Source organism: Gekko japonicus, unplaced genomic scaffold (genome assembly GCF_001447785.1).
Source record: "Gekko japonicus isolate JY-2015 unplaced genomic scaffold, Gekko_japonicus_V1.1 scaffold469, whole genome shotgun sequence".
Lineage (NCBI taxonomy): Eukaryota > Metazoa > Chordata > Lepidosauria > Squamata > Gekkonidae > Gekko > Gekko japonicus.
The window spans coordinates 660,635-685,731 of NW_015173138.1; the positions used below are offsets into that span (position 1 = coordinate 660,635).

Consider the following 25,097-nt stretch of genomic DNA (forward strand, 5'->3'; position numbering starts at 1 on the left):
TTCTTACCCAGGAGATGCAAGGTTGTGACATACTACAGATGAATAATTGTCAGCCATTCTGGAGAGACTGGGGTATAAAGATCTCATGATACAGGCAGGTAACCATTGTTCAGTTCTACAACAGGCTGCATGTTTATTAGTGCAACAATGTATATATCACACTGTGAACATATCACATATGGGGTATATTCAATTTTGTTGTTGTTCAGTCGCACAGTCGAGTCCGACTCTTCGCGACCCCATGGACAATCTCCCGCCAGGCTCTCCTGTCTTCCGCCGTCCTCCGAAGTTGGCTCAATTTCATGTTCGTGTATATTCAATAGGGGTATGCAAAACCTGAAAAATATCAGTATTCTGAATATTCCCGAATACCAATATTGGTATTGTATTGGGATTCAAGTAAATATTCTGAAAACCGGAATATATATAGGGTATACTGTATCCTGCTGAGTTCACTTGCTGAATCGCAACGCTACAGCACCACTGCTATCGTGACTCGGCAAATTAACTCAGAAGGCATGGTCTTCTTTAAATGTGTTCCAGCTGTGCCTGAAAAAAAGCCAGATAATATCGGCTTTTATTCAGTGCTACAGCACCACTGCTATCGTCACTCGGCAAATTAACTCAGAAGGCATGGCCTTCTTTAAATGTGTTCTAGCTGTGCCTGAATAAAAGCCAGATAATATCGGCTTTTATTCAGTCATGGGTGTTTCGGTAGCCGAATCAGATTCTTCAATCTGTATTCGGCTGATTAAATATCTGAAAAAATATTGGCTCGGCATATACCAAGCACATACTTCTAATATTCAACACTCCAAGACAAATTCAAATATATCTTGGGGTAGCAAAGTATAGCTCATGGTGGCAGAAATCAGTGTGTTTCCTAACACTCAGAGACTTGTTTCAAGTGTCCAGAGCCTGTTTCAAACATACATCAATAGTGGGACTAATAGCTTGGTATTTATGAGACTATTTTCTGCCCCAAGCACATATCTTTTTCATGGTGAGGCAAATGCCCTTCAGCAAAGCCCATTTTGAGGGCAACTTACTGGCAATTATAACACTTCAGTGCTTCTCTGCATCAGGGTTCTTTAGCAAAAATGAATGGGATAATGGGATCGATGAGCTACTCTGCAGCAGCCAGAGACTCCTGGGTTAATAAGTGAGAAGGAGGAAACTTCATTTGGCAAGACAGATATTGTATGAGTCTCTCCCTGGAATTGCCATGCTCATTTTATATGCTGACGTAGTAGTTGCAGTCTTGGAACCAGTGTCACTGCAACAATACGACGAATGAAGCTTATTCGGAGTGCATAAAAGAGCTTATTCTAAGCATGCTGCTAAAGGGCTGACATATTTGTGAACCTGCTTGTTGTTTTCTGAGTAACATTCCATTCACATTCCGTGAAGTGAATGGATGTTTTGTGGTAAGTTATATGTAAAGATGTTGATGTTTTAATGTTATTGTAATATTTCATTGTTGTTTGTTGTAATCAAACGTAGGCCCAACTGGCGCAGAGTGTCAATGTCCTTCTGATGGACGCTGGTATTTAGCCAATAACAACAGGCATTGTATTGTGGACAATGGCACCAGGTGTAGTGGAGGACTTTTCACCTGCCTGAATGGACGGTGCATTGCAGAGCGCTGGAAGTGTGACAATGATAATGACTGTGGGGATGGCAGCGATGAACTGGAAAGTGTGTGCGGTAAGAACTTCTGCCGCTGAATCAGAAACTCTAATGCCTTGCAGGAAAAAGCTTTGATAAAAATCAAGAGATACCCAATATCTGTTTGTCCAGAGTCCCGCTGTCTGTGTTGCTGGGATTAACTAGAGGAGAGGAGACCGGATTGCCGCCAGGAACAGAGATAATTCAAAATGTAAAAGTTAAAAAGACTAATGTAGCAGAGATAGTACAGATGTTAAAACTGACTTACTCTCTTAGATTCAAACAGGGTGAAATACAATTTTTAGAGGGACTAGGAAGTATTTTCACAGTTTAAATGTTTATAAGATCAGAATAATAATGTGCGAGTTAAGACATAAATACATGTGTTGTGGAGTACGGTGTTCTTAACTCACGCTTAGCAAGTATTTACAAAACTGTTTATTAATGGTTTTTCAAATTTAGGGCTCTGTAACTCTTCCTCTACACATATAGTCTTCCTGGCCCGACGCCTTGAAAGACTGCCAGTGAGGGAAGGGCACTAGTGGTACGGGACTCCTACAGGAACAGGAAGGGGAAAAGGAGGATGGAGTGGAGGAAGTGGATTATGACTTCCTTTTGATAAAATTCGGCTTTAAAAAATAGAGAAGTCCCACCACGCATAAAGAAAATCTCACATTTTCTCATTGACTGTGCGGCTGTGTTGCTTTATGGCAACATGTTGGCAGCAGCATCTCCAGTTTACTTCCTTTTGTTCGAAATGCTCTGTCATTCGTTCAGTTTTCACGGAGGGATTTGTAGACTCTAGCGAATCGTCCAGGTAGAAACAAAACTAACAACTTTGCCTTCCAACTGACTGATTCAAGATGTGTATTTTACTTTACATGCAGTCCGCTTTGCAGCCGTGTTTGCCCTTGCAGGTAAAAACAAACAAACTAAACTCCCACATACTTCTTTGATGGATTTGTCAAGAGTCTCTTCTGTCAGTGATGTTTCTTTATCACATTTCTCTCCTTCAGCTTTTCATACCTGTCAGCCAACAGCTTTCACCTGTGGCAATGGGCGATGTGTACCCTACCCTTATCGCTGTGATCACTACAATGACTGTGGAGACAACAGTGATGAGGTGGGCTGCTTGTTCCGAACTTGTGACTCCCACACAGAATTTACTTGCAATAATGGAAGGTGTATATCTCTTGAATACGTCTGCAATGGTGTAAACAACTGTTATGATAATGGCACTTCAGATGAGAGAAATTGCCGTAAGTTGATCACAAATACATATTGTCCTTTAGGATCTGATTCTTTAGGCCACCATAGAGGAAACTTAATTTTTTTGCTTGTAAAGAATCAGTAAAACGGAACAAACGTTGGTATTTTTAACACAATTGGTAAAAAAAAAAAACCCAGTCAGATTTATGAACAGCTTGAGAAGTTTATTGGGCGTGAAGAGCATTTGTTGGTGATTGAGAAACATTAATAAATGTACATGCTATGATCTGTCCCACTGACTTTGGTAGTACATGTTAAAGGTAAAGGTTCCCTTGCTCGAAAGCCAGTCAAATCCAACTCTAGGGTTGTGGTGCTCATCTCCGTTTCCAAGCCAAAGAGCCAGCGCTGTCAGAAGACATTTCCGTGGTCATGTGGCCGGCATGACTAGACGCCGAGGCACATGGAACGCTGTTACCTTCCCACCAAAGCGGTACCTATTTATCTACTTGCAATTTCTTGCTTTCAAACTGCTAGGTTGGCAGGAGCTGGAACCAGAGACGGGAGCTCACTCCGTCATGCGGCACTCGGGTCTTGAACTGCTGAACTACCGACCTTCCAGCCTGCAGTGCAGCGTCTTAACCACTGAGCCACCGCAGCATTAGATCCCGCCAAATTTTTGTTCATGGTAGCCCAATTTCCCTTCTTATCACAGCTCCCATCCTAGATGGCTTTTCTCATGCAGGTCCCATGATCCCTAGGATAGCGGTTTTGGTGGTGAAAGGGGACACCCTCCTCCTTTTTTCACCAATGAAAAAGCTAGCTGGATCCAACTCAAAGGATACTGAGCTGTATCCTATGGGCTTTCCATTAATGGAAGAAGGGTGATCTCACCCAGTTACCCTTCCCCTGATGTGTGGCTTTTTTGCATGCAAGGGCCCTCCAAATGCTGCCAGTACTTTTTAATGTGCCACAGGAGGCTACTGGTGGAAAGGCTGGAAATAATCACTTCTATTAGGTGAACATCTATTGAATACTATGCTTCAACCATTGGGGACTGAATAATAGGGCATATCATTAATTTATAACTGTTCCGGTGTGTGAATCGTTTGATATAATGATTATGTTATTCCCTCCCCTGTGAATTGTATTAATGTATTGTGTATTATGCATAATATATTTAATCTTTCTGTTTTGAACCAACAGTGAAGTGCTTAAGACTACATTTTTGTGGCTAGCTTTGGTGTGACAATAGAACATATTCAGTGGCAGTAAACCTCTGAAACTCAGCTTTAGGAGCCACTTCGGGGAAGGGCCTTGGTCTCTATGTCCTGTTTGTAGGCCCTCCAGGGCAGCTGAGTTGCCTCTGTGTAAAATAGGGTGCTGGACTAGATGGACCACTAGTCTGATCCAGCAGAGGTGTTCATGTGTTCTTTTGAGCAGTGACCATCAGCTCTACTGTTCTGGCAGAGGCCCTGATTACAACAATAGTGGTTGGAGTTTTTAGCATAACGCTGCAATTATCAGAGAACAGGTGATGTCTAGGTATTGTTTGGTGGTTTTGATAGTGTAGCTATGATGGGGAGAACTGAGAACTGATGGTACAGAACTGAGAAGCTGTTGCTCTTAGGTGCAGAAGAGAGCGACGAGGATGATCAGGGGTCTGGAGACTGAGTCCTACGAGGAAAGGCTAAGGACCTTGGGAATGTTTAGTTTGGAGAAGAAGAGATTGAGGGGGGACATGATTGCTCTCTTTAAATATTTAAAAGACTGTCATTTGGAGGAGGGCAAGGAGCTGTTCCAGTTGGCAGCAGAGGATAGGACCCGAAACAACGGGTTTCAATTACATGCAGAAAGGTATCGGCTGGATACTAGGAAAAACTTTTTCACGGTCAGAGTGGTTCAAAGGTGGAATCAGCTGCCTAGGGAGGTGGTTGGCTCCCCTTCACTGACAGCTTTCAAGAAGAGCCTGGACGAATATTTGTCAGAGATGCTTTAGGCTGGTCCTGAAATGGGTAGGGGGCTGTACTAGATGGTCTGTGTGGCCCCTTCCAACTCTATGATTCTATGTTTCTAAGACAGAATAAGCTTAGAAGGGATCTCATCTTTTTGCAGGACAAAACCGACTCAAACTGTATTGAGTACTATATCCTACTTTGCATCATGGAATCCAAGATGGTGTAGGCTCCTGGCTGATGTTTTCTAGGCACTGACCTAACTCAAATGTGTTTATTTTAAGAAAGTTGTCTTCCAACTCTAATATGGGACCTTTTCTACTCATCTGACCAAAAACTTTACCTAACAAATCTGTACCAAGAATTGGAAAATAACTAAAAATGATTAAATTTTGATAGTAATATATTTGTTGAAAATGTTCCCCCAAAATGTTCCCCTTTAGGTATATTGTTCTTTCTAAAATAAAAGTGTTTTGTTATTTGTTATGGTAATACAGGCCAGGTGGTCTTGTTTCTGTTCCTCTTTTCTGAGGCACAGCATTTTTCTTGTGATGACTTTTCCCCAGAGTAGTTTCTATGGATGTGTCCCTTTGAAATATCCTTTCTGCCAAATTTTGGATAATTTTTTTCTAAAGGGTAGAGTAGAAGGAACAAGCTATAATTACTCATGAAAAAAGAGTGTATCAGATGTAAATAATGAAGATGTATTCATGGAAAATAACAATGGATTAAAAATAGTTACCTCTGAGAACAGATGATTTAAAGGCAGATTCAAGTTGCTAAATTGTGTTATTCAGAATGAATATGTTAGCTCATCCCTAGAAGATGTCTACTGAACTGATCTTACAATGATAGATCGTTTGAAATTTCACTCCAGAAAGTCTGTAAAATGTTGCTGTTTGACGTTTAACATGCATTTTTAGAAATCAGCCTGTTCCTTTATAAGGGAACACAAGAGATCTAAACTTTCCCTTCTTATTTTCTTTTTCTCTTAAAGCTGAACGCACTTGTCAGACCGGCTATACAAAATGTCAGAGCACAAACATATGCATTCCTCGAACTTATCTGTGCGATGGGGATAATGACTGTGGCGACATGAGTGATGAGAGCCCCACTCACTGCGGTAAGCTAATGGTGCCCCAATTACCTTCCTCAGCTTTGGTTTGGGCAAAAAGCCAAAATTCTTCTACCACCTATGTACCCCCTCCCTTTGATGATTGTATTGCAAAGGCCCGCCTTTACTTGTGCCCACGTGTGTCTGCCTAACATGAACATACTTTTCAGATTCTGGAACTTAAAAATCTTCTAAGCCAGTCAATCATGGAGACAAAGGATACCAAACCATTTTTAGATAAAGACTAAAGAAATATTATATGGAGAGCTGGAAGAGTGTCAGTTTTGAGAAGAACTCTGAGTTTGTTTGTTTATGTATTTATTTATAAAATTTATATCCCGCCCTCCCCAAATGGGCTCAGGGTGGGAAACATCAAGACATATAGTAGTAAAAGTCAATTAACACAGTTACTCTAAAAACATTAAGAATTTTAAAGCCTGAAAACAATTAAAAAATTAAAGATGGGAGCAAGAGTTCAGACCTTCCATAAAAACTGGATAAATGATCGTTTAAAGGACTTGTGGGGGGAGATGCAACTCAGACATTGTATCCCTGGCCTTCAGTGTGTTAATATGTCGCAAGGGAGTGGGTGGGTATAGCAGGTATGTCCAACAGGTAGATCGCGATCTACCAGTAGATCGCGGAAGGGTCAGAGGCAGATCACTAGCTCCACTTGTTCGCAGTTCTTTGTGGATCTTCGTCTCTCTGTTTTGTTTTTGCTTATTTTGCTTACCAGTAAATGACAGAAGGTGCATTATAAAGAGGCGGGGGAACGGTGGAACCCAACTTTAGTGGGTTAAAATCTAATTTGAAACTAATTTGAAACTTTATTTTTATGGTGGTAGATCACCGGCACTTTTGGCCGGAAAAAATAGATCACTACCTGTTCGAAGTTGGACATGCCTGATATATAGGATTCTTATTAGCTGTGCTTGCCTGAAGGTGTGGAGAGCATTGATACCAGCAGGTTGGTTGCCAATGGCTGCTGGCATGGGAACAGAGGTGCTTCCCATGGGTGGGCTGGCACATGTAGTCAAAGTTGAATAAATGTTATAAGAATGTAAAATGACCTTGATTTTGCAGCTCTGAATCATGTGAGAAGGTGAAGTGACAACCAGATAATTCTTAGCAAAGGGAAAAAAGCGAATTGCAGTGAAAGAAAGAAAGAACACTCATGAATTCTTGCTTTGAGTCCAAGGAGAAAGTAGCTATAGAGGTGTTACGGCTGTTTTTCTCATATGAAAAGTACCAGTCCTTTTGCACATTTGGACTTGGGCCAAAATCCAGTCAGGTCAAGGGCTTCTTACCCAGCTCATGGTTATATGTTCAAGTGGGGATTTTAAAAAGCTCTCAGTTTCTCCACTCAGTTGCATCTGGGCGTGGGGGAGGGAGAGGTTTCAGGCTTCCCTCGCACAGCATTTTTACCACTGGAAATAACGCTGGGGAGGCCCTGTTTATCTCTCCCTCAGGAACTACCTGTCCGTCCTAGGGCACATGAAGTCAGAGGAAGGGGCAGACAGCCGCCTCGGTTGCCATTTGGATGGGAAAAACCCGTGCAGTTGGTCCCACTTTCAAGTCATATTATTAATATGTGCCCTTGAAGTGTGAGATTGGGTCTCATGGAAGTAGCTTCCAGTTCTGTCCAGAAGGCTGCTGTCTTGGACAGCTACTGTACTGTAGCACCTGAGAAACTGAGCTGTGAACCCAATCTAAGTTTCTCTTCTGCCATGAACTCCCTAAATTGCCTTAGGCAAGCTATTCTCTGTTGGCTTCAGCCCTTCCCCCTAAGATAAGCACTATGGAGGTGATAACATTGGACTTTTGTTACATGGCTGTGTAAGGTAATGTATGTGTGAGAAGTACTTTGAACGTACCGAAGCATAATATATACATACTAAGTATTAGTATGTTAATCACGGATTCAAATGCACCTTCAGTCAGTTTGGAATCCTAAGAAAAAAGAAAGATGAAATCCGGGGAATTTTTTTTCCACCCTTCCAGTTTCACTGACTTGCACCAATGCTGAGTTTCGCTGCTCGTCTGGACGCTGCATCCCTGCTCATTGGTACTGCGATCAAGCAGTGGATTGTGCTGATGGCTCCGATGAGCCCGCCTCTTGTGGTAAGTGAGAAGTTAAAAAACGAAATGATTTGGGAAGGCATAACTGGGCGGAAGAAAATGAATTGAGGTTAATGAATGGATAGGTCAGTGATGGTCGGTCTTTTCGGAAAATATACCCTAGGTTACAATCCAAGGTATGAGAGAGTTCCATTGAGACCATAGGTGCAAGCCCTTCGGTGTGGGTTACTCTAGAGTCTTCTGAGTGAGGGAACGGATGGTTTTACCATGGGAAAGAAGTGCAAGTCTGACTCTATGGTCCATTCTGCATCTGGCATGCACTCCACATTTTCTCAGCACTGAGGAAAAGGTGCAGCTCAAAGCCACATTCAGATACTCTGGGGCAACGCCGTATTGATTGTGAAGTCACCCCTCAACGGCCATAAATCTACGCAGAAGGTACCATAAAACCCGTTGAACAAAGAAAATGAAATCAGCATGCAGTGTAGAGGGGAGATTTATGACCTCGTGTGGCTGTGGGGAAACTGCGGAAAACAGATGGGTGCAGAATCAGACTATGGGCGATTCTGTATTGGCTTTTCCCTCCGTTGTTTTACCAAACCCACACTGGAACAGAAATTCCCCTCTGCATTGCATGCTGCTTTCACTTTCTTTGATCATCGGGTTTTATGGTACCCTCTACACTGCATGCCGCTTTCACTTTCTCTGATCATCGAGTTTTATGGTACCTTCTGCATAGATTTATGGCTGTTCAGGGGTGACGTCACAGTCAGTACAGCGTTGCCCTGGGGTATTTGAATGTGGCTTTGAGCTGCACCTTTTCCTCCGCGTTGAGAAAATGTGGAGCGAATGCCAGATGCAGAATTGCCCACTGTCTTAAAACCAAATAGAGTGAGTCTCATGTTCTAGTCTAGCCTAGTTTCTGAAGGTAGCTATGTTGATCTGCAGTAGAACAGCTAGACTTGAGTCCAATAGCACCTCAGAGACTCAAAATTTTGGGAGTCTGAGCTTTCGAGAGGCAAAGTGCCCTTCATCATCTGGCGAATGGAGATTTTGGGAGTCTGAGCTTTCGAGAGTCAAAGTGCCCTTCATCATCTGGCGAATGGAGCTTTGACTCTCCAAAAGCTCATGCCCTGAAAATCGTGTTGATTCCTAAGGTCCTCCGTACCATGTGTCTGATTTCACAAAAGCGGAAGGCTTCTGCAAGGCATCTCCCTAGTCTAAATATGTCAGTATGTAAGGTTTGGCACATGTTATTCTGAGAAACTCAAGATTAGGGACACGCTTGTGAATGAGAACTCTGGTGTTTAGCTGAAGGCAGTGAGCGGCATTAATCCTTTGCATGTGATCTTATAAAAGGGGGGGTGGCTTTCAGGAGCACTTTCTTGACATTAAAGAAAACAACAACAGCCCTGCAAAGTGCTGACAGGCATATCACAAAGCAGGCAGACAGACAAACCCTGTTCTTCTTCCAAGTTCCCCCTGTGCGGAGCTGTTCAAATGACCAGTTCAGATGCGATGATGGCAGGTGTATCCCAGCAAGTTGGATCTGCGATGGTGATAATGACTGTGGCGATATGAGTGACGAGGACCAAAGACACGGTTGTGGTAAGTACCTGCAAGGCCTGAACATTATACAGAATCATTTGGTTCTGTTTTTTAAAAAATTTCTGTCCCTAGTCTTGGAAATTCCTCCTTCTGGACAATAGTCCTTGAGAGCGGGACCAATAAACATATAACTAATAACTGGACAGAGGTGTTTTAATAACGTTGCTGAGATACTATGCTTTGTTCTAGCAAATCGCAGCTGCTCAGCATCGGAGTTCACTTGTATGAACAACGGACCTACGCAAAGAAGGTGTATCCCCAAGGCCTGGGTCTGCGACGGGGATGCTGACTGCAGCGATGGTTACGATGAACATCAGAACTGCACCAGAAGGCCATGCCTGGACACTGAATTCACTTGTAGCAATGGGCTGTGCATCCGCAGCGCTTACAGGTTTGTGTTATACTCAGCCTGGCCTTTGGATTGCCCTCCCCTGGGAGGTTCTGCTGAAGCCTGCTTTACTTTCTAAGGACTCTAACCTGGGAGAACCGGGTTTGATCCCCCCCCTCCTTCACATGCAGCTGCTGGTGTGACCTTGGGTCAGTCACAAGTTCTTTCAGAGCTGTTCTCTCAAGAGCAGTTCTCTCAGCGCTCTCTCAGCCCCACCTACTTCACAGGATGTCTGTTGTGGGGAGATGAAGGGAAAGGGATTGTAAGCCACTCTGAGACTCTGAGTGAAGGGTGGGGTATAAATCCAATCTCTTCTCCTCTTCTCTCTCTTCTATTTGTCACCGGGGTAAAACCTTCCTTTTTCCCAGGCTTTTCACTGAAGAGTTCTGTCTTTTATCATGGTTTGATTCTGGTTTGAAGATGATTTTATTTACTTCCTTTTAGGCTGCTCGGTGTGTGTTTATGCTGTCCTTATGCCCCAGATTGTTTTAATGGCTTTGGTTTGTTTTCCATGGCTTGTGTCAGATTTTGTTCTTTTATGGTTGTGTTTTAATGGTTTTGTTTTACTATTTTAGTCGTAAGTTGCCTCAAGCAGGTCTCTGGAGAAGCGGCATATAAATTCACCAAATAAATCAATAAACCATACCAAAGTGCTGGAGGATTTCAGTAAAGGAAGTTGTGCATTGAGAATCAGGGTGTAGGCAGTGTGGACTTCAACAAGGGTTCAGATCCCAGATCAGCCTAGACTCGCTTGGCATCCTAAGGGAAGTCGCTGTCTTCTCAGCCCAGTTCCCTGTAGTTGAAGCTGATCCACATTTTCAGAGAAGAATGTTAACTTTATTCTTAATGCTTAACTACCACTGGCAGAATTTGTGATTTTAGGATGCTGGACCATGGTGGGGAGTTATGCTCCCCTGGTCATAAGAGAAACAAGGTGATTGAGGCAAAATGTAGTTAACCAGTAGTCAGCTGGGCAGCAATGAGTGACATTTGGGGGGAGGGAGACAGAGAGGCAAGGATGATTTTCTGGGGGTTGAGCCTTAGCAAGGTCCTAGTGGGCTTTCTTACCCTGTCAGTTGCTTGCTGTTCTTGACTCCCCTGCCTTGTGTCAAATTCAAATTCAGCCAATGTCATCTAAATCTCATGTAGTGCTTGCAGTCTCTTTGGTTGGGCATTCCGTCATAGGACCGGCTTTCTGGGCTTTGTTTTAATAAGGACTGAACATGGCTGCAGAGATTTGCAAATCAGACTGTTGCTCAATATCTACACTCTAAAGGTAAAGATAAAGGTTTCCCTTGCTTGAAAGCTAGTCGAATCCGACTCTAGGGGGCAGTGCTCATCTCCGTTTCTTGAACTGCCGAGCTACAGACCATCTGGTCTGCAGCTCAGCGTCTTAACTTCTGAACCACCACGGCATCTACAATCTAAAGGTAAAGGTTCCCTTGCTTGAAAGCCAGTCGAATCCAACTCTAGGGTTGCGGTGCTCATCTCCGTTTCAAAGCCAAAGAGCCAGCGCTGTCCGAAGACATTTCCGTGGTCATGTGGCCGGCATGACTAATCACCAAGGCGCACGGAACGCTGTTACCTTCCCACTGAAGTGGTACCTATTTATCTACTTGCAATTTCTTGCTTTTGAGCTGCTAGGTTGGCAGGAGCTGGAACTAGAGACGGGCGCTCACTCCATCATGCGGCACCCGGGTCTCGAACTGCTGAACTACCGACCTTCCACAGCCTGCAGTTCAGCGTCTTAACCACTTGAGCCACCGCAGTGGCTAAAGAAATGGGGAGGGGGGTTGTTTCTTTAAAACAAAAACACATTTAAACCGAGACGGGATAAACTCCTGAAAATGTGTATAAATTATTCTGATTGGTAGACTGGTTTTGTACACTAGGTGGTGTGATCTCTGCCTGTTAATGTGAAAGAAAAGTACTGCAAGCTCTACAGTCTACTAAGTCCATTGACGTTAATGTCTTGCCAATTGAGTAAAATCTGTCAAGCTGGAAGTTTTATGTAGAAGATACTCTCATTCAAGGGCGGCTTTAATTGACATTTGGTGGGATTGTGCCCATATGCCAAAAAACCTTTCTGTTTTATAGATAAATTTTATGCTATTTATGTCCTCTAGCTTGTTTTTAACATTGTGATATTATTTGTGAGCCACTTCAAGCAGGACTCTGAGGAGGTGTCATAGAAATATGCCAATAGGTAGTATTTTCCTGACTGGTGGTCACCACCTTCTTGTAATGCCTCAAAAATGGGTTTCTTTTCCAGGTGCGACAGGCGTAATGACTGTGGTGACAGCAGTGATGAGAGGGGTTGTGTCTATCAGCCCTGTGCACAACACCAGTTTACTTGTCAAAATGGCCGCTGCATCTCAAAAGCCTACATTTGTGATGGGGACAATGATTGTGGTGATGAATCAGATGAGTTGGAGCACATGTGTGTTACACCAGAAGCAACCTGTCCCCCCCATTATTTCAAGTGTGACAACGGGAACTGCATTGAATTGGCTAAAATCTGCAACCGGATAGATGACTGTCTTGACAACAGTGATGAAAAAGGATGTGGTATGTATAGAACATTTTTTGAAGGAATGGATGTATCTGAGTACAGAAGTTTTATATACCAGAAGGTGAATTATTGCAATACTTTGGAAACATCTGCCTGGTAAATGTCCTTGGAGATCTCACATGATGATAAAATGACTTGAAAGTCAGTAGTATAGTGTCGTTATTAAGAAGGCAAAATTAAACTTTGAATTAATTTGGGAATTATGAGTAAGAGATTGTCAGTGGTTATCTTTGCATTAGGAAGCCTTTGCTTGCTCTTGTGTGTTTGTCTATTCTTTCCTCTGGAGAAAGCATGGGATTTTTCCCCCTTAGAAAACAATGGAGTATGGCTGGGGGCACTTTGTTCAGGAGCCATAGAGTTGGACTCCTTGGTCCAGTTCACTTGAGACCTGGGGGGATCTTTAGTGGACAGAAAGCACTGTGCTGCAGTTGTGGCAGGGTGGATTTGATTAGTCAGTAAGACTCGATTTAAATCATGGTTTTCTACATAAAGGCTCATTCTTGTTGACCTTAATATTTACAACCCAGATGAAGGTTTCATTTTAGTGTAATAACTTTTCAGGTTAGTTTTAGCTATATCAGAAAATTATTTATTGGTTTACTTACCACTTGAAGTAGATAACTATGAAATCATTGCAAGGTGAACTATTGTCAGTTTAATAGGTTACTCATTCATATTTGAACAATTTTCTGCTGTAGTTTATTGGAAGGAGAAAAATAATAATTAACAAAAACCATTTAATTTGTTTTATTTAACTTAAACAATAACATTATATAGTATTCTTGTATTTGCTTATACATCCATGAGGACACACTCACAAAGATCTCTCGATTTCTGGAGTATTCTGATTAAAAAGTTTCACTTTCATTTGTACTACATCCTTCCCCTTAGCTCTTAACATCTCCTTATTCAGACCTGTTTCACCCCAAACGATCTTATATCCATTCAACTTCTTGAAACTTACCAGTTAAGAGGTTGATTCTATGTGCATACATTTGCAGAGGACCAATAAGACTGAGTTCTCTTTACTCTGTATGTTTATTTCATAACATTTTTGCTGTAAAGAAGAGGCATGTTATCTCTGCAGACACAAGTTCACAGTTTTGAGAACTGCAACACCAATAATCTGTGATAATATCTTCTAGATAGGAAAACTGCCCAAAATAATCTTACTGAAACCTCTGAATGGGTTAATGGAATTCATTTACCAAAAAAATTAAAACATTGCATGAATATACAGCCTCATGCTACATAATTAAAAACAAATCCATATTTCATGATGAATAACCTTTGGACTAAATAGAAAACTATCTTTAGATAGATCTTTCCTCAAATCTGATTTAATTTTTCTTAAAAGCATTGATTTTTATCCACCCTGAATTGTGGTGACATTTGCTCAAAAAAAAAAAAAAAGCCACTCCGGAAGTATTCCTCATAGGGAATAATGAACCAAGATAATTCTGGAATTCCAAAAACCAAACTGGTATCGAGGACAAAAATAATCCAGAATACCAATATTTATGCCCTACCCGATATCCAAAAAATACCATTTTCTTTTCAGCTGTACATCCCTATGAACCCCTCCCACATACATACAGCCATAACAAAGCCAGAATTGTCCAACTACAAAAGCCTGTTGTTTATTTTACTGTAAAATATTTATTGAATTGTAAATAAACTTTACTATCAAAATAACGTGCACATGATCAAATTGTGTTTTAATTATCCCATTAACGGCCTGAGGCTATAACTGATTAATTTGGATTTAAGCCAGTTTTGCCCTTGGGCCAATGGATTTTAGCAAGACTGAACCATTTTTATGACTTGGTGTAGTGGTTAAGTGTGCGGACTCTAATCTGGGAGAACCGGGTTTGATTCCCCACTCCTCCACTTGCACCTGCTGATGTGACCTTAGGTCAATCACAAGCTCTGGCACAGCTGTCCTTGAAAAAGAGCAGTTTGTGTCAGAGTTCTCTCAGCCCCACCCACCTCACAGGGTGTCTGTTGTGGGGAGGGGAAGGGAAAGGAGTTTGTAAGCTGCTCTGAGGCTCCAAGTGAAGGGCGGGGTATAAATCCAATCTCTTCCTATTCTTCATTACTAAATACTTTGATTTAATTAGGCCTGTCAGCCTGATTATTCTATCATTCAGTTGATATCCATTTGGCACGCACAAATTATTGGTAAGATGGTTTCTTCCTCATCAAACTTCAGGAGGAGCCTAACGGTATTGGTCTGTCAGTGGTGGTATGGGAAGCTGATGGTCCAGGAACTCTGCGCATCTCAGACGTTCACCATCTTCATCAAATGCAGTGGATCCAACCAAAAAAATTATCAGAACCATTTTGGGTGTCTGTTACTATACCTTTGCAGACTTTGATTTTTAAAAACCTTTGTGGTTGTGTAAAGTGAACATTTGGGAGGGAAGGCAGCATGGTATAGCCTGATCTCATCAGATCTTGGAAGTTAAGCAGGGTCAGTTCTTGGAAGGGAGACCACCAAGGAAGACGCTGCATAGGGAAGGCAATGACAACGCACCTCTGCTTCTCACCTGCCTTGAAAGCCCCTTGGTAGGGTTGCCATAATTTGGGTGCTACTTGATGGCACTTTATACACTCATTTAGCAAACATTTAGTGAACAAACAGAAATCAGTGACTATAATACATTGTTTCCAGCTTCTTTGAGTAACTGTTACTTGGGTTCCTGATGTTTTGTTTTTGCCTACAGGCATTAACGAATGCAACGACCCTTCAATCAGTGGCTGCGACCACAACTGCACAGATACCCAGACCAGTTTCTATTGTTCTTGTCATCCTGGATTCAGGCTCATGTCCAATAAAAAGACTTGTGATGACATTGACGAGTGCAGTGAAACACCTTCGGTGTGTAGCCAGATTTGCGAAAACACCATTGGCTCCTATATCTGCAAGTGTGCGCCAGGCTACATCCGTGAGCCCGATGGAAAACGCTGCCGACAAAACAGCGACATCTCACCCTACCTTATCTTTAGCAACCGCTACTATCTTAGGAATCTCACTACGGATGGCCTGTCTTACTCTCTCATTTTGCAAGGGCTTGGGAATGTGGTGGCGCTGGACTTTGATAGGGTGGAAAAAAGGCTTTATTGGATTGATGTGGGCAGGAGGATCATTGAAAGAATGTTTCTCAATGGAACAAACAAGGAAACCGTAATTAATGATGGTGTACCCAGTGGAGAAGGTATTGCTGTTGATTGGGTTGGCAGGTAAGTCTCATTCTTGCTATTTTTTTTACCAGTTGTTATGATTTTTTACCCGTTTGAATTATGATGATTTATAAGGGGTTAATGCCCACCAATACCTTCCCTGGTGCCCATCAAATGTTTTTAGAAAGTTGGCGGGACCAAGTGGGGCTTTTGTCTAGCAAGGCTGGTGATTGGCCATTGTAGATTTAATTGACTCTGTGAATTTTTTAAAAAAGCTTTACTCTGGCAGCAGCTGTCACAACAGCACAAGTATGTGTAACTGAGGATAAGTTGTGGCAGCCATTTTGTAGCTGGCTCTGCCTCCTGTGGCAGCCATTTTGTGGCTGCTCCCACCATGCTGTGTCAGAATTCCAAAGGTGCCTGCAGGTTGAAAAAGGTTGGGAACTCCTAGTTTAATCTTTCTGCCCACGTTCACCAAAATGTAGGTGCTACCTCTTTTTAATAATCCATTAAGCAAAACGGTCAAGGCTATACGTGACTTGAATGTAGAGCTTCTCCATAATCTACAAATATCTTGTAAGGTTGGTCAGTATTATGATCGCATTACTGTCTGGTCCCGCGGTGGCTCAGAGGTTAAGAGGTCTGTAGCTCGGCAGCTCGAGACCCTAGTGCCCGTCTCTGGCCCCAGCTCCTGGCAACCTAGCAGTTCGAAAGCAAGAAATTGCAAGTAGATAAATAGGTACCTCTTTGGTGGGAAGGTAACAGCGTTCCATGCATCTCGGCGTTTACTCATGCTGGCCACATGACCATGTAAACATCTTTCGACAGTGCTGGCTCTTCGGCTTGGAAACTGAGATGAGCACCGCCCCCTAGAGTCGGATTCAACTAGCTTTCGAGCTAGGGGAAACCTTCACCTTTACCTTTAGCTTACTGTCTGGCAGTGGGGTTGCATCTATGAGAATAATGGCTTGCCTCAGTCCACCTAAGCACGTTTATGGCTAAAAACTGGATTTGAAGCAGGAGTTTTCTAGTTTACAGCTCTCTCTCTTTGTAGGTAACCAAATGCTATGCAGTTGTGGAGAAAGGTCTAAAAACTTGAGGGCAATATCATGTGAATGTGAGAGTCTTGGGCTGGAATGCTTGTTCTCAAGGACCAGGGCATCCGTTACCTACATATTTCATCGCCCCTTCCCCTTGAATACTGTGTACAAAATTTTCAGATGAAACGATGGAAAAAGAAAGATGTATTTCCCAAATGTTCCAGTAAAAGCTCTCTCCCTGGCTTGATTATCTTTCCGTTAATCATTCAAGTTCCTTTTTAGTAAAATACTTGGAGGAAGGGTAGAAGCATGCTGAGATCTTTATTTCCCGGAATTTCTTTTTTGAGGAACAGTTTGAGGGTAAAATTTCTTCCTCAGCAGAGGATGAGGAAAGGCTGGTTTCTGTACCAGATTTTTAAAAATTTCCTATTTTTGTGACCTGTCTTGCTTATACCCTGTCTCTTTTGCTTCAGCATAGTATGGGTTGGATCCTACAAGGTTTTCTACTTAATCTTGGCTGAGTCCGTTCCCCACCCTCCATGGTTTTTCATCATATAAGCCCAACAATCCCATGGTTGTTAAAAAAGGCCTTTCCTCTGTCTTTCATCAGTGGGAAGGCAGGTAGGATCTAATCCTATGAAATTGTCCTAACATTAATTTCGCTAGCTCTCTCTTTAAAAAATACCCTCCCACCCTTTGCCAGTATGGTTATTCGTGTATTCTTTACTGAGATCTTTGCCTCGGAATTCTTTCTTGTTTTTCCCCCCTTCCCTCTCTCTCCATGTACCTTTTAGTTCTGCCTTATTAAACTGTATGCCAGTGGAGGGAAAATTCTATTCTGAATTTTTATTTATTGTTAAATGCTATAGATGTTGATTCGTGCTGATGGACAGTGTGTGCTGCAGTATAAGAGTGCCTGATAAATGGATGCAAAGACTGAGTTTAAATTGGTACTTTTGGGCTACCTTTACATAATCTGGCAGTTTCTTCAGAATGTTGCTATTTTTGTAATGCATTTATACCAAATTATTCTGCTATATATTTAAGATATTTGTAAACTGCAAGGGTTCCAACTAGATGGCATGTGTCTGTGGAATACTCGTGGCATGAGATTGGCTCCAGACACCAAAAATGACTTTGTTTAGGGGGCCTTCTAACTTGTTACCAGTACTGATATCAGTGCCATTTTATTTTCATCTCATTTATTTTCTTTGGCAAATGTCATGGTTTTGTTTGTTTCTTTTGTTTTATTTTACATTCTACACCATTTATACACAATTAGCATAAAAACCAGGTGTCAGTCATCATGATAATGTTTCTATCAAATTTTGTTAATATGGTTAGGAAAAAGAAGAACCAAAGTTTTGTTTCTAAGTATGGAGAAACCGTAACGGAAACCTAAAAATTTGATTAGACTTTGTTGTGAAATTTAGTAACATTCCGAGTGAGAAAATGCCAAGAGGTAACCGTAGTATAACAAGTATAAATGCAGCTACTGATGAATTAATTACTGTATGGTATTGTGTGTGGAATAGCCAGGAGGCCAAAGCGGTAGCTCTTTTATTTGGCACCACTAGGTGACGAGCTGTGCTTATTTGTAGGCTGAGGGTGCTGTGACTTGCCTGAGGTCACCCAGCTAGTTTCAAGTGGGGAAGTGGGGAATCGAATGCGGTTCTTCAGATTAGTCTGCGGCTCTTAACCACTACACCAAACTGGCTCTCTGCATCAAAGTAACAGTGATTTATCCCCCAAAATATACTTCGGGAAATGGTAATGCCCAGGCCCTTTGATGTCCTCACCCAGTTTTTCTTTTCCTTTCTGTATATCAAAGTTGTATCGATCACTGTTAGGGATGAAATGCACGTTATAAGCATGTACCTTGTCAACTGTTTCAGAAAACTATACTGGGTAGATGCCTACAAGAACTGTCTCTATGTTGCTGAGCTTGATGGACGGTTTCGGAAGAAACTCATTGATCACTGTTTGGATCCCAACAACACCTTCTGTTTTCAGCATCCTAGAGCCATTGTTGTTCATCCCAAATATGGGTAGGTATTTCAGTCATGATTACCTTTTAATGCTGTTAATCTGTTTCAAATAAAATAGTCTTGTAGTGCTTTAAACACCAAAAGATTAGCTTTCGTAAGCCAGAGCTCATTGGATGCATGAAGTGCTAGATTTATTCAGCAGGCATCTGTATTACAAGCCATCAGACGGGTTATCCCTGATGAACACCATGAAGGTGCCTTGTACTGAATCAGACCACTGGTCCGTCAAAGACAGTATTGTCTACTCAGACTGGCAGGGGCACCCTAGGGTTTCAGGCAGAGGTGTTTCACATCACCTTATCCTTAATTAGGTATGCCGGCCGGGGATTGAATTTGGGGATTTTCTGTATGCTGAGCAAATAGCCATGGCCCCTGATGATTCCTCAACACATCTAGCTGTTTGTGACTTGGTCTTTACCCCAAAATTTAGATTTTACGGGACATCTTAGGTCTTCAGATCAGTGACACTGCTGTGGATATCCCCATGGCCTTATATGAAGCCACCATATTGGTGGCAAAACTTAGAACAACATTCGTCTGACCTGAAAGTCTTTGTCTTTATTGTGCAGAGATTAAGCCTACATACCTTTTTAAGTGGTAGGTTGAATGCAGGGGTCGTTTCGTAGAAAAAGAGCTAGGGGAACTCATTAGCATAACTCATTAGCATATGCCGCACCCCCTGACATCACCGGAAGTGTGTCATAAGGCCACACCCCCTGACATCACCGGAAGTGTGTCATAAGGCCACACACCCCGCCCCCAACGGTCCCGGCCACCGCCGCAAGCCTTGCAGCTCCACTGCCGAGCCCCATGAGGGGCCCGGCGGTGGACCTGCAAGGCTGGCGAGAGTGCAAGGAAGCCCCGCGAAGGCCCTCCCTGGCCCCAGGCAAGCAGGGGTGGGGAGAGGCAGGGAGGAAGCAACTTACCCTCCCTCTTCTCCTGCCTCCTCCTGGCTGAATGAGGGCCAGAAGCGGGGTGGCCGGAAGCAGGGGGCGGGGCTTCGTCATGTGCCCCCCCCCGTACCTCACCCGGGGGAACTGCGATCCCCTGCAATCCCCCCCGAAATGATCTCTGGTTGAATGTATAATTTGCTAGTGGTGCTACTACTTGCTGGTGGAAGCAATTAATACCAAGAGAAGTGACATAATCCAAGACTGTAGGGATGAAGGGGTAAGGAGGCAAGAAGCTTTGGAAGAAAAGAGTGTGGAGATAAGAGATGGCTAAATGGAAGCAGAGGGAGGCTGAGTTTTAGTGATTTTTAAAGCCCTCTAGGATATTTTCTAGGGTGTCTTCTGTTGTGTATGAAAGCTTATGCTACGATAAATCAGTTAATCTTAATGTGCTCTTTACACCATTTATTTTCATCCATTACAATTTCTTGCTGCCTGTGGGTTTGAATCCTCCCATTTTACCCAATTCCTCTCCTTTGGGGATTTTTGTGCAGAATGATAGACTAAAATCCATTCACGAGATTTACACATTCTGGAGATATTTATGATTATATTTGGTGTTCTTATCCGGAATTCATTAAATAAAAGTACTTTTCTTGCTGCATATCTTTCTTTAAAAACCCATCTGGTAGCAGTCTGTTTTATATTACAATGATCTTAGACTAATTTATGCTATCCTTATTAAAACAGACAGGTTTACTGGACAGACTGGGCTGACCGACCATATATTGGACGTGCAGGAATGGATGGCAAAAACAAGACAGTGGTTGTCTCTACCAAGTTAGAATGGCCTAATGGACTCACCATAGATTACACCAATGACAAGCTCTACTGGGCAGACGCCCATCTGAACTACATTGAGTACGTACATAGAGAAGAATAAAGCAACTGGGTAACTCTTCATACCAAATTTTGGGGGTTACCACATTAGACTGATCCAGTTTTAATTCTTTAGATTAAAAATATGCCAGTCCATGATTACTGATTAGAACATATAATTTTGTCTATGGTGTTGCTGTAGCAATTAACATTGTCACCTAATGTGCAAAGGTATTGAAATCAAAGGGGACAGCTTTCTTTTTGCTTACTGCTTCATATGAATACTTTAACCTTTTAAGTGAGTATTAAAGTAGAAAATGAATCTTCATGCATGTCTTCAAGTCGCCTGTCTGCATTTTTGTGTAGAATTTAAATTCTGAAATCACACAGTACAGTAATCTGTTGAGAGATGTGCATTTCTCATATAGTTGATCTCTTTTTGTAGTTAATTTTATTATTTGAGTTATTAAAACATAACATAGCACAGGATACAAAACAAAACAGAAAGGATTGGGAGCTAATTAATGTTTAAAAATAAATAATATATATAGAATCACATGATACGTATTCTGATTTATATGAATAAAGTATTCAGATTATTCATAGTGAAGGAACCTGTGAAGAGTTCTGTGTGAAAACCCCAAGGCTTGGGATTGGACACATGGAAACATTTCCCTTAATTTGTTGGCTTTCTACCCAATGGTACCCAAAATGGCTCACAAATAATAATAAAAAGTATAAAAACAATCACAACATTTTATAATTGTGATAAAACCCACTCGAAAAGAATTTCTAAATAGTGAAAAAAAATTAGGGCCCATCTAGATGTGATGGTGTCTGTGAGTCTGACCTGTGGATACTGCAATCCTTTTAAGGGATTTAAAAATGCGGTGAGGGCCTGATCCTGATGGGGCCTACAGGATGGTCAGCTGAGTTGCTTTTGTTTCCCCCTCTCCTCCACCTTTTCAAGTACCTAAGCAGCCTTGGGGAGGATGCTGCCATTTCGCATCTGTGGACACTGTCATGTCTAGTTTGGCCCTTAATATGCAGTATCCCTAAGTAACTCTTCCATAAGTAACTGTGGGAAACCCACACACTTGCTGTTTCTCAGGACTGTAGCTGCTATTTCATTGGGAAAGTTAAGGCTCTGTGCTTGTTCTTTAATGCTTTGTGTTAAGTGCTGCGAAGTCACTTCTGACTTATGGCGGCCCTATGAATCAGTGTCCTCCAAAATGTTCTGTCATTAACAGACTTGCTCAGGTCTTGCAAACTGAGAGCTCTGGCTTCCTTTATTGAGTCAATCCATGTCATGGTGGGTCTTCCTCTTTTCCGGCTGCCTTCAACCTTTCCTAGCGTTATTGTCTTTTCCAGTGACTCTTGTCTTCTTATAATGTGACCACAGTACAGTAGCCTCAGTTTAGTCAGTTTAGTGCTTTAATGTATGGGTAGGCAAAAACAACTGATTTTTATTTATTTATTTATTTATATTTACATTTATACCCCGTCCACCCTGTGAACAGGCTCTGGGGGTTTTATAGGAGACAGCCGACAGGCCAATACAAATAAAACAATAAGAATATTAAAATCCAGATTAAATTAAATTAAATTAAATTTAAAGTTTGGTCCCTGAAGCCCAGAGACATGTCAACAGAACCTTTGGAAGGTAGGAAGAATATCTGAGGGATATAGAGATGTGCTCTAGCCCCATGTCACTACTGTTTTCTGGGGCAGATCCTGGGAAATGCCGTCTTTATCTCACCCTCCCTTAGGAGAAATAGTGGACTGGGATGTAGAAACCAGGGAGGTGCACCTATGGCCCTCACTTTCCCTCTTTAGTAGGCAGTTGAAAATGGCTTTGTTTAGGACTGTATTTGGTTAAGTTTAACAGCAGTCCGGAGTAGGGATTTTAAACTTTACATTTAAAAATTTAATGTATTTTATTTGATATGTTTTATCTATGTCTATAGGCCTCCTTAAGCTCTGTGAGGAGGCAAGACATCTTAAAAATGCTTTAAATGAATAAACAATGGGCTATGACTAGTAGCTCAGAGAAATGTGGATTCCTGGAATTCTGGCTTTTTGAGACCAGCAGTTCACACAGCGGGCCCTGTCAGGCGCCCCTTACTATCTCATGCCTCTTATTTTGTTGCATATAAAGTAGAGCACCCTGCGATTTTTGACTTACCTTTATCTTCTGGACGAATGCTTAGAACTAGGTTGTTTTGCCTCTTCTCCCCCTGAGTCGTAGCTCTTTGTCCCCTGCTGGTGGCCGGGGGGGGGGGGGGGGATCTGGCAATCCTAGTCTTGCTGTACTTTCTTGGTGCAGTCCTGTAGCCTACTACTCAGCATAAGAGCCACCTAAGTTGGAGGAAGGCTCTCTTAGGCTGGAGGTGGGGCCTGCAACCTATGGCTCCAGAGCCAAATATGGCTCTTTAACAATGAAAATGAAATATTTAAATTAAAGTCTTTTGGAGGACTAGGTGAAAAGCTAGAATAAGTAGTATGTGAAGGGAATGGCAGGCAAAGATTTTTCCAGGACTAAAGGGGTTCTTAGAGATATTTTGCAGAGAGGGAATGATGGAGGTGGACGGTTGCCTGTAATCCATGTGTGAACCGTACACAGATCTATGCCAGTGCAGTAAACAATCATGCAGGGTGCTTCTGTCCATATTCATTTATTATTGTGAGATTTTGAGTGTGTCTAATAGAGGACTCGCAACAACCAGTGTCTGAGCTGTAGAAACTTTATGGATTATTAATAAACATGCTTGTGATCAGCAATTATAATGTATTTTCTGTTACAAAAGTGGAGTCTCTTATACTGGCCCTTTGTTGATCTCTTGCTCTGAATGTGTGGCTCTTTAAGTATAAAAGCTTTCTGAGCTGGAAGAAGTCTTCAAACTTTGTTGCAGAAATGATAGAATACAGGTGGGGTTGCTAGTAGGTTGGGAGAAAACAGAGTTCATTGTAGGTTCAGTGTATACAATGCATTTAGAGCAGTTAAACCTTTGGGTACTAAACCTAGTAATCTTTAGAGAGTAAAACGATTGCTTGGGTGGAACACTGCCATATTTATTTATTTATTTATTTGTTTGTTTTAACAAAATTTATATCCCTCCTTCCTGCCCCCAGAAGGGCCACCAAGGCAGCTAACAAATTAAAAAGCACATAATAAAAACACATTTAAAAACCATTAAAATTGCCCCCCAAATGCTGTCATTAAAAGAGGAGCTAAAATACATACAAAACAAAAACAACAATTAAAAATATTAGGCAGAAAGGAGGAATCACTGAGGGAACACCAAACGAAACACAAGGCTCTATCACTTACTGGCAGAAGGGGCAACAGACGAAGAAGCAGAACACAGACATTTTGATGCTTTTCCAATTTTTGTCTCAGTGTTGCCCATTGATTATTCTTCCTACAGGTACTCAGACTTAGATGGTCGACACCGCCACACTGTGTATGATGGGTCATTACCTCATCCATTTGCACTTACAGTTTTTGAAGACACACTCTACTGGACTGACTGGAACACAAGAACAGTTGAAAAGGGAAATAAGTACAACGGATCAGGCAGGACTGTTCTGGTGAATACCACCCACAGACCATTTGATATCCATGTATACCACCCATATAGGCAACCTGTCGGTAAGGAAGTAATTCTGCTATTTGCTGTTCATGTCTGACCAATATTTAAAGCCCAGTCCTCTGACCATGACCACAGTGTGGCCCTGTCTCAGGGAGCTTTCCCACATCCTCATTTTCCTTCCATGTAAGTTCCTGTTTCCTCCTTTTTTTTTTGGTTCCAAATTTGTTTTGCTCCCTATAGTAGTCTATTCTATATTATACCCTTTTATGTCCAGCATATCTCACTGCAGATTTAAACTGCAGGTTTTTATGCTGGGCATATCCCAGGGTAATATTGAACTGACCACTAGAGGGAGCAAAACATGAGTGGAACAGGACACCCCCCCCCCCAAGAAACAGGAACATTCAAGTAAGAATAATGAGAATGTAGAAAAGACAAGTAATAGAACAGGAATCTGAGAGCACATGGAGGTTCTTGTTAAACATTTCACTCCCGTGCATTGGATTTTTGGAACCATTCTCTTGGTTATGAGGGAAAAATATTGTAGGAATGTTCTAGATAACCAGGTAGCAACCTAACAGAAGGAGCCTTGTGTTGGGTAGAGGTTGTGGTTCAGTGGTAGAACAGATACTTCCATGCTGAAAGTCTAAAGTTCAACTCCTGGTATCACCATTTAAAAAGATGCTAAGTAACATGTCTTTGGGAATACCTTTGTCTGCTTGAGACCTCAGAGTGTCCCAGTTTTGTCAGAACGGATAAGACCAAACTGGATGGGCCAGTAGACACATACATTGCCTTGAAGGCAGACTGATTGCTGCAGTGTTGTGCCCATGCCTGTTCCTTCCATGTACTTATTTTGTACTGTAGTCCTGGA

The 25,097-nt window shown here is 42.0% G+C and overlaps 1 protein-coding gene across 1 annotated transcript in view; it reads left to right on the top strand.

Moving 5' to 3' along the window:
- LRP2 (LDL receptor related protein 2) overlaps positions 1–25,097 on the top strand; it is a 241,739-nt gene that overhangs the window by 167,958 nt on the left and 48,684 nt on the right. Inside the window, exons 43-53 of the mRNA XM_015422244.1 lie at positions 1,504–1,707; positions 2,685–2,927; positions 5,827–5,952; positions 7,945–8,064; positions 9,499–9,630; positions 9,820–10,021; positions 12,291–12,586; positions 15,317–15,833; positions 18,709–18,861; positions 20,502–20,672; positions 24,059–24,282. Of these exons, the coding sequence (XP_015277730.1) occupies positions 1,504–1,707; positions 2,685–2,927; positions 5,827–5,952; positions 7,945–8,064; positions 9,499–9,630; positions 9,820–10,021; positions 12,291–12,586; positions 15,317–15,833; positions 18,709–18,861; positions 20,502–20,672; positions 24,059–24,282 (2,388 nt within the window). The remainder of the gene's footprint in view (positions 1–1,503; positions 1,708–2,684; positions 2,928–5,826; positions 5,953–7,944; positions 8,065–9,498; positions 9,631–9,819; positions 10,022–12,290; positions 12,587–15,316; positions 15,834–18,708; positions 18,862–20,501; positions 20,673–24,058; positions 24,283–25,097) is intronic.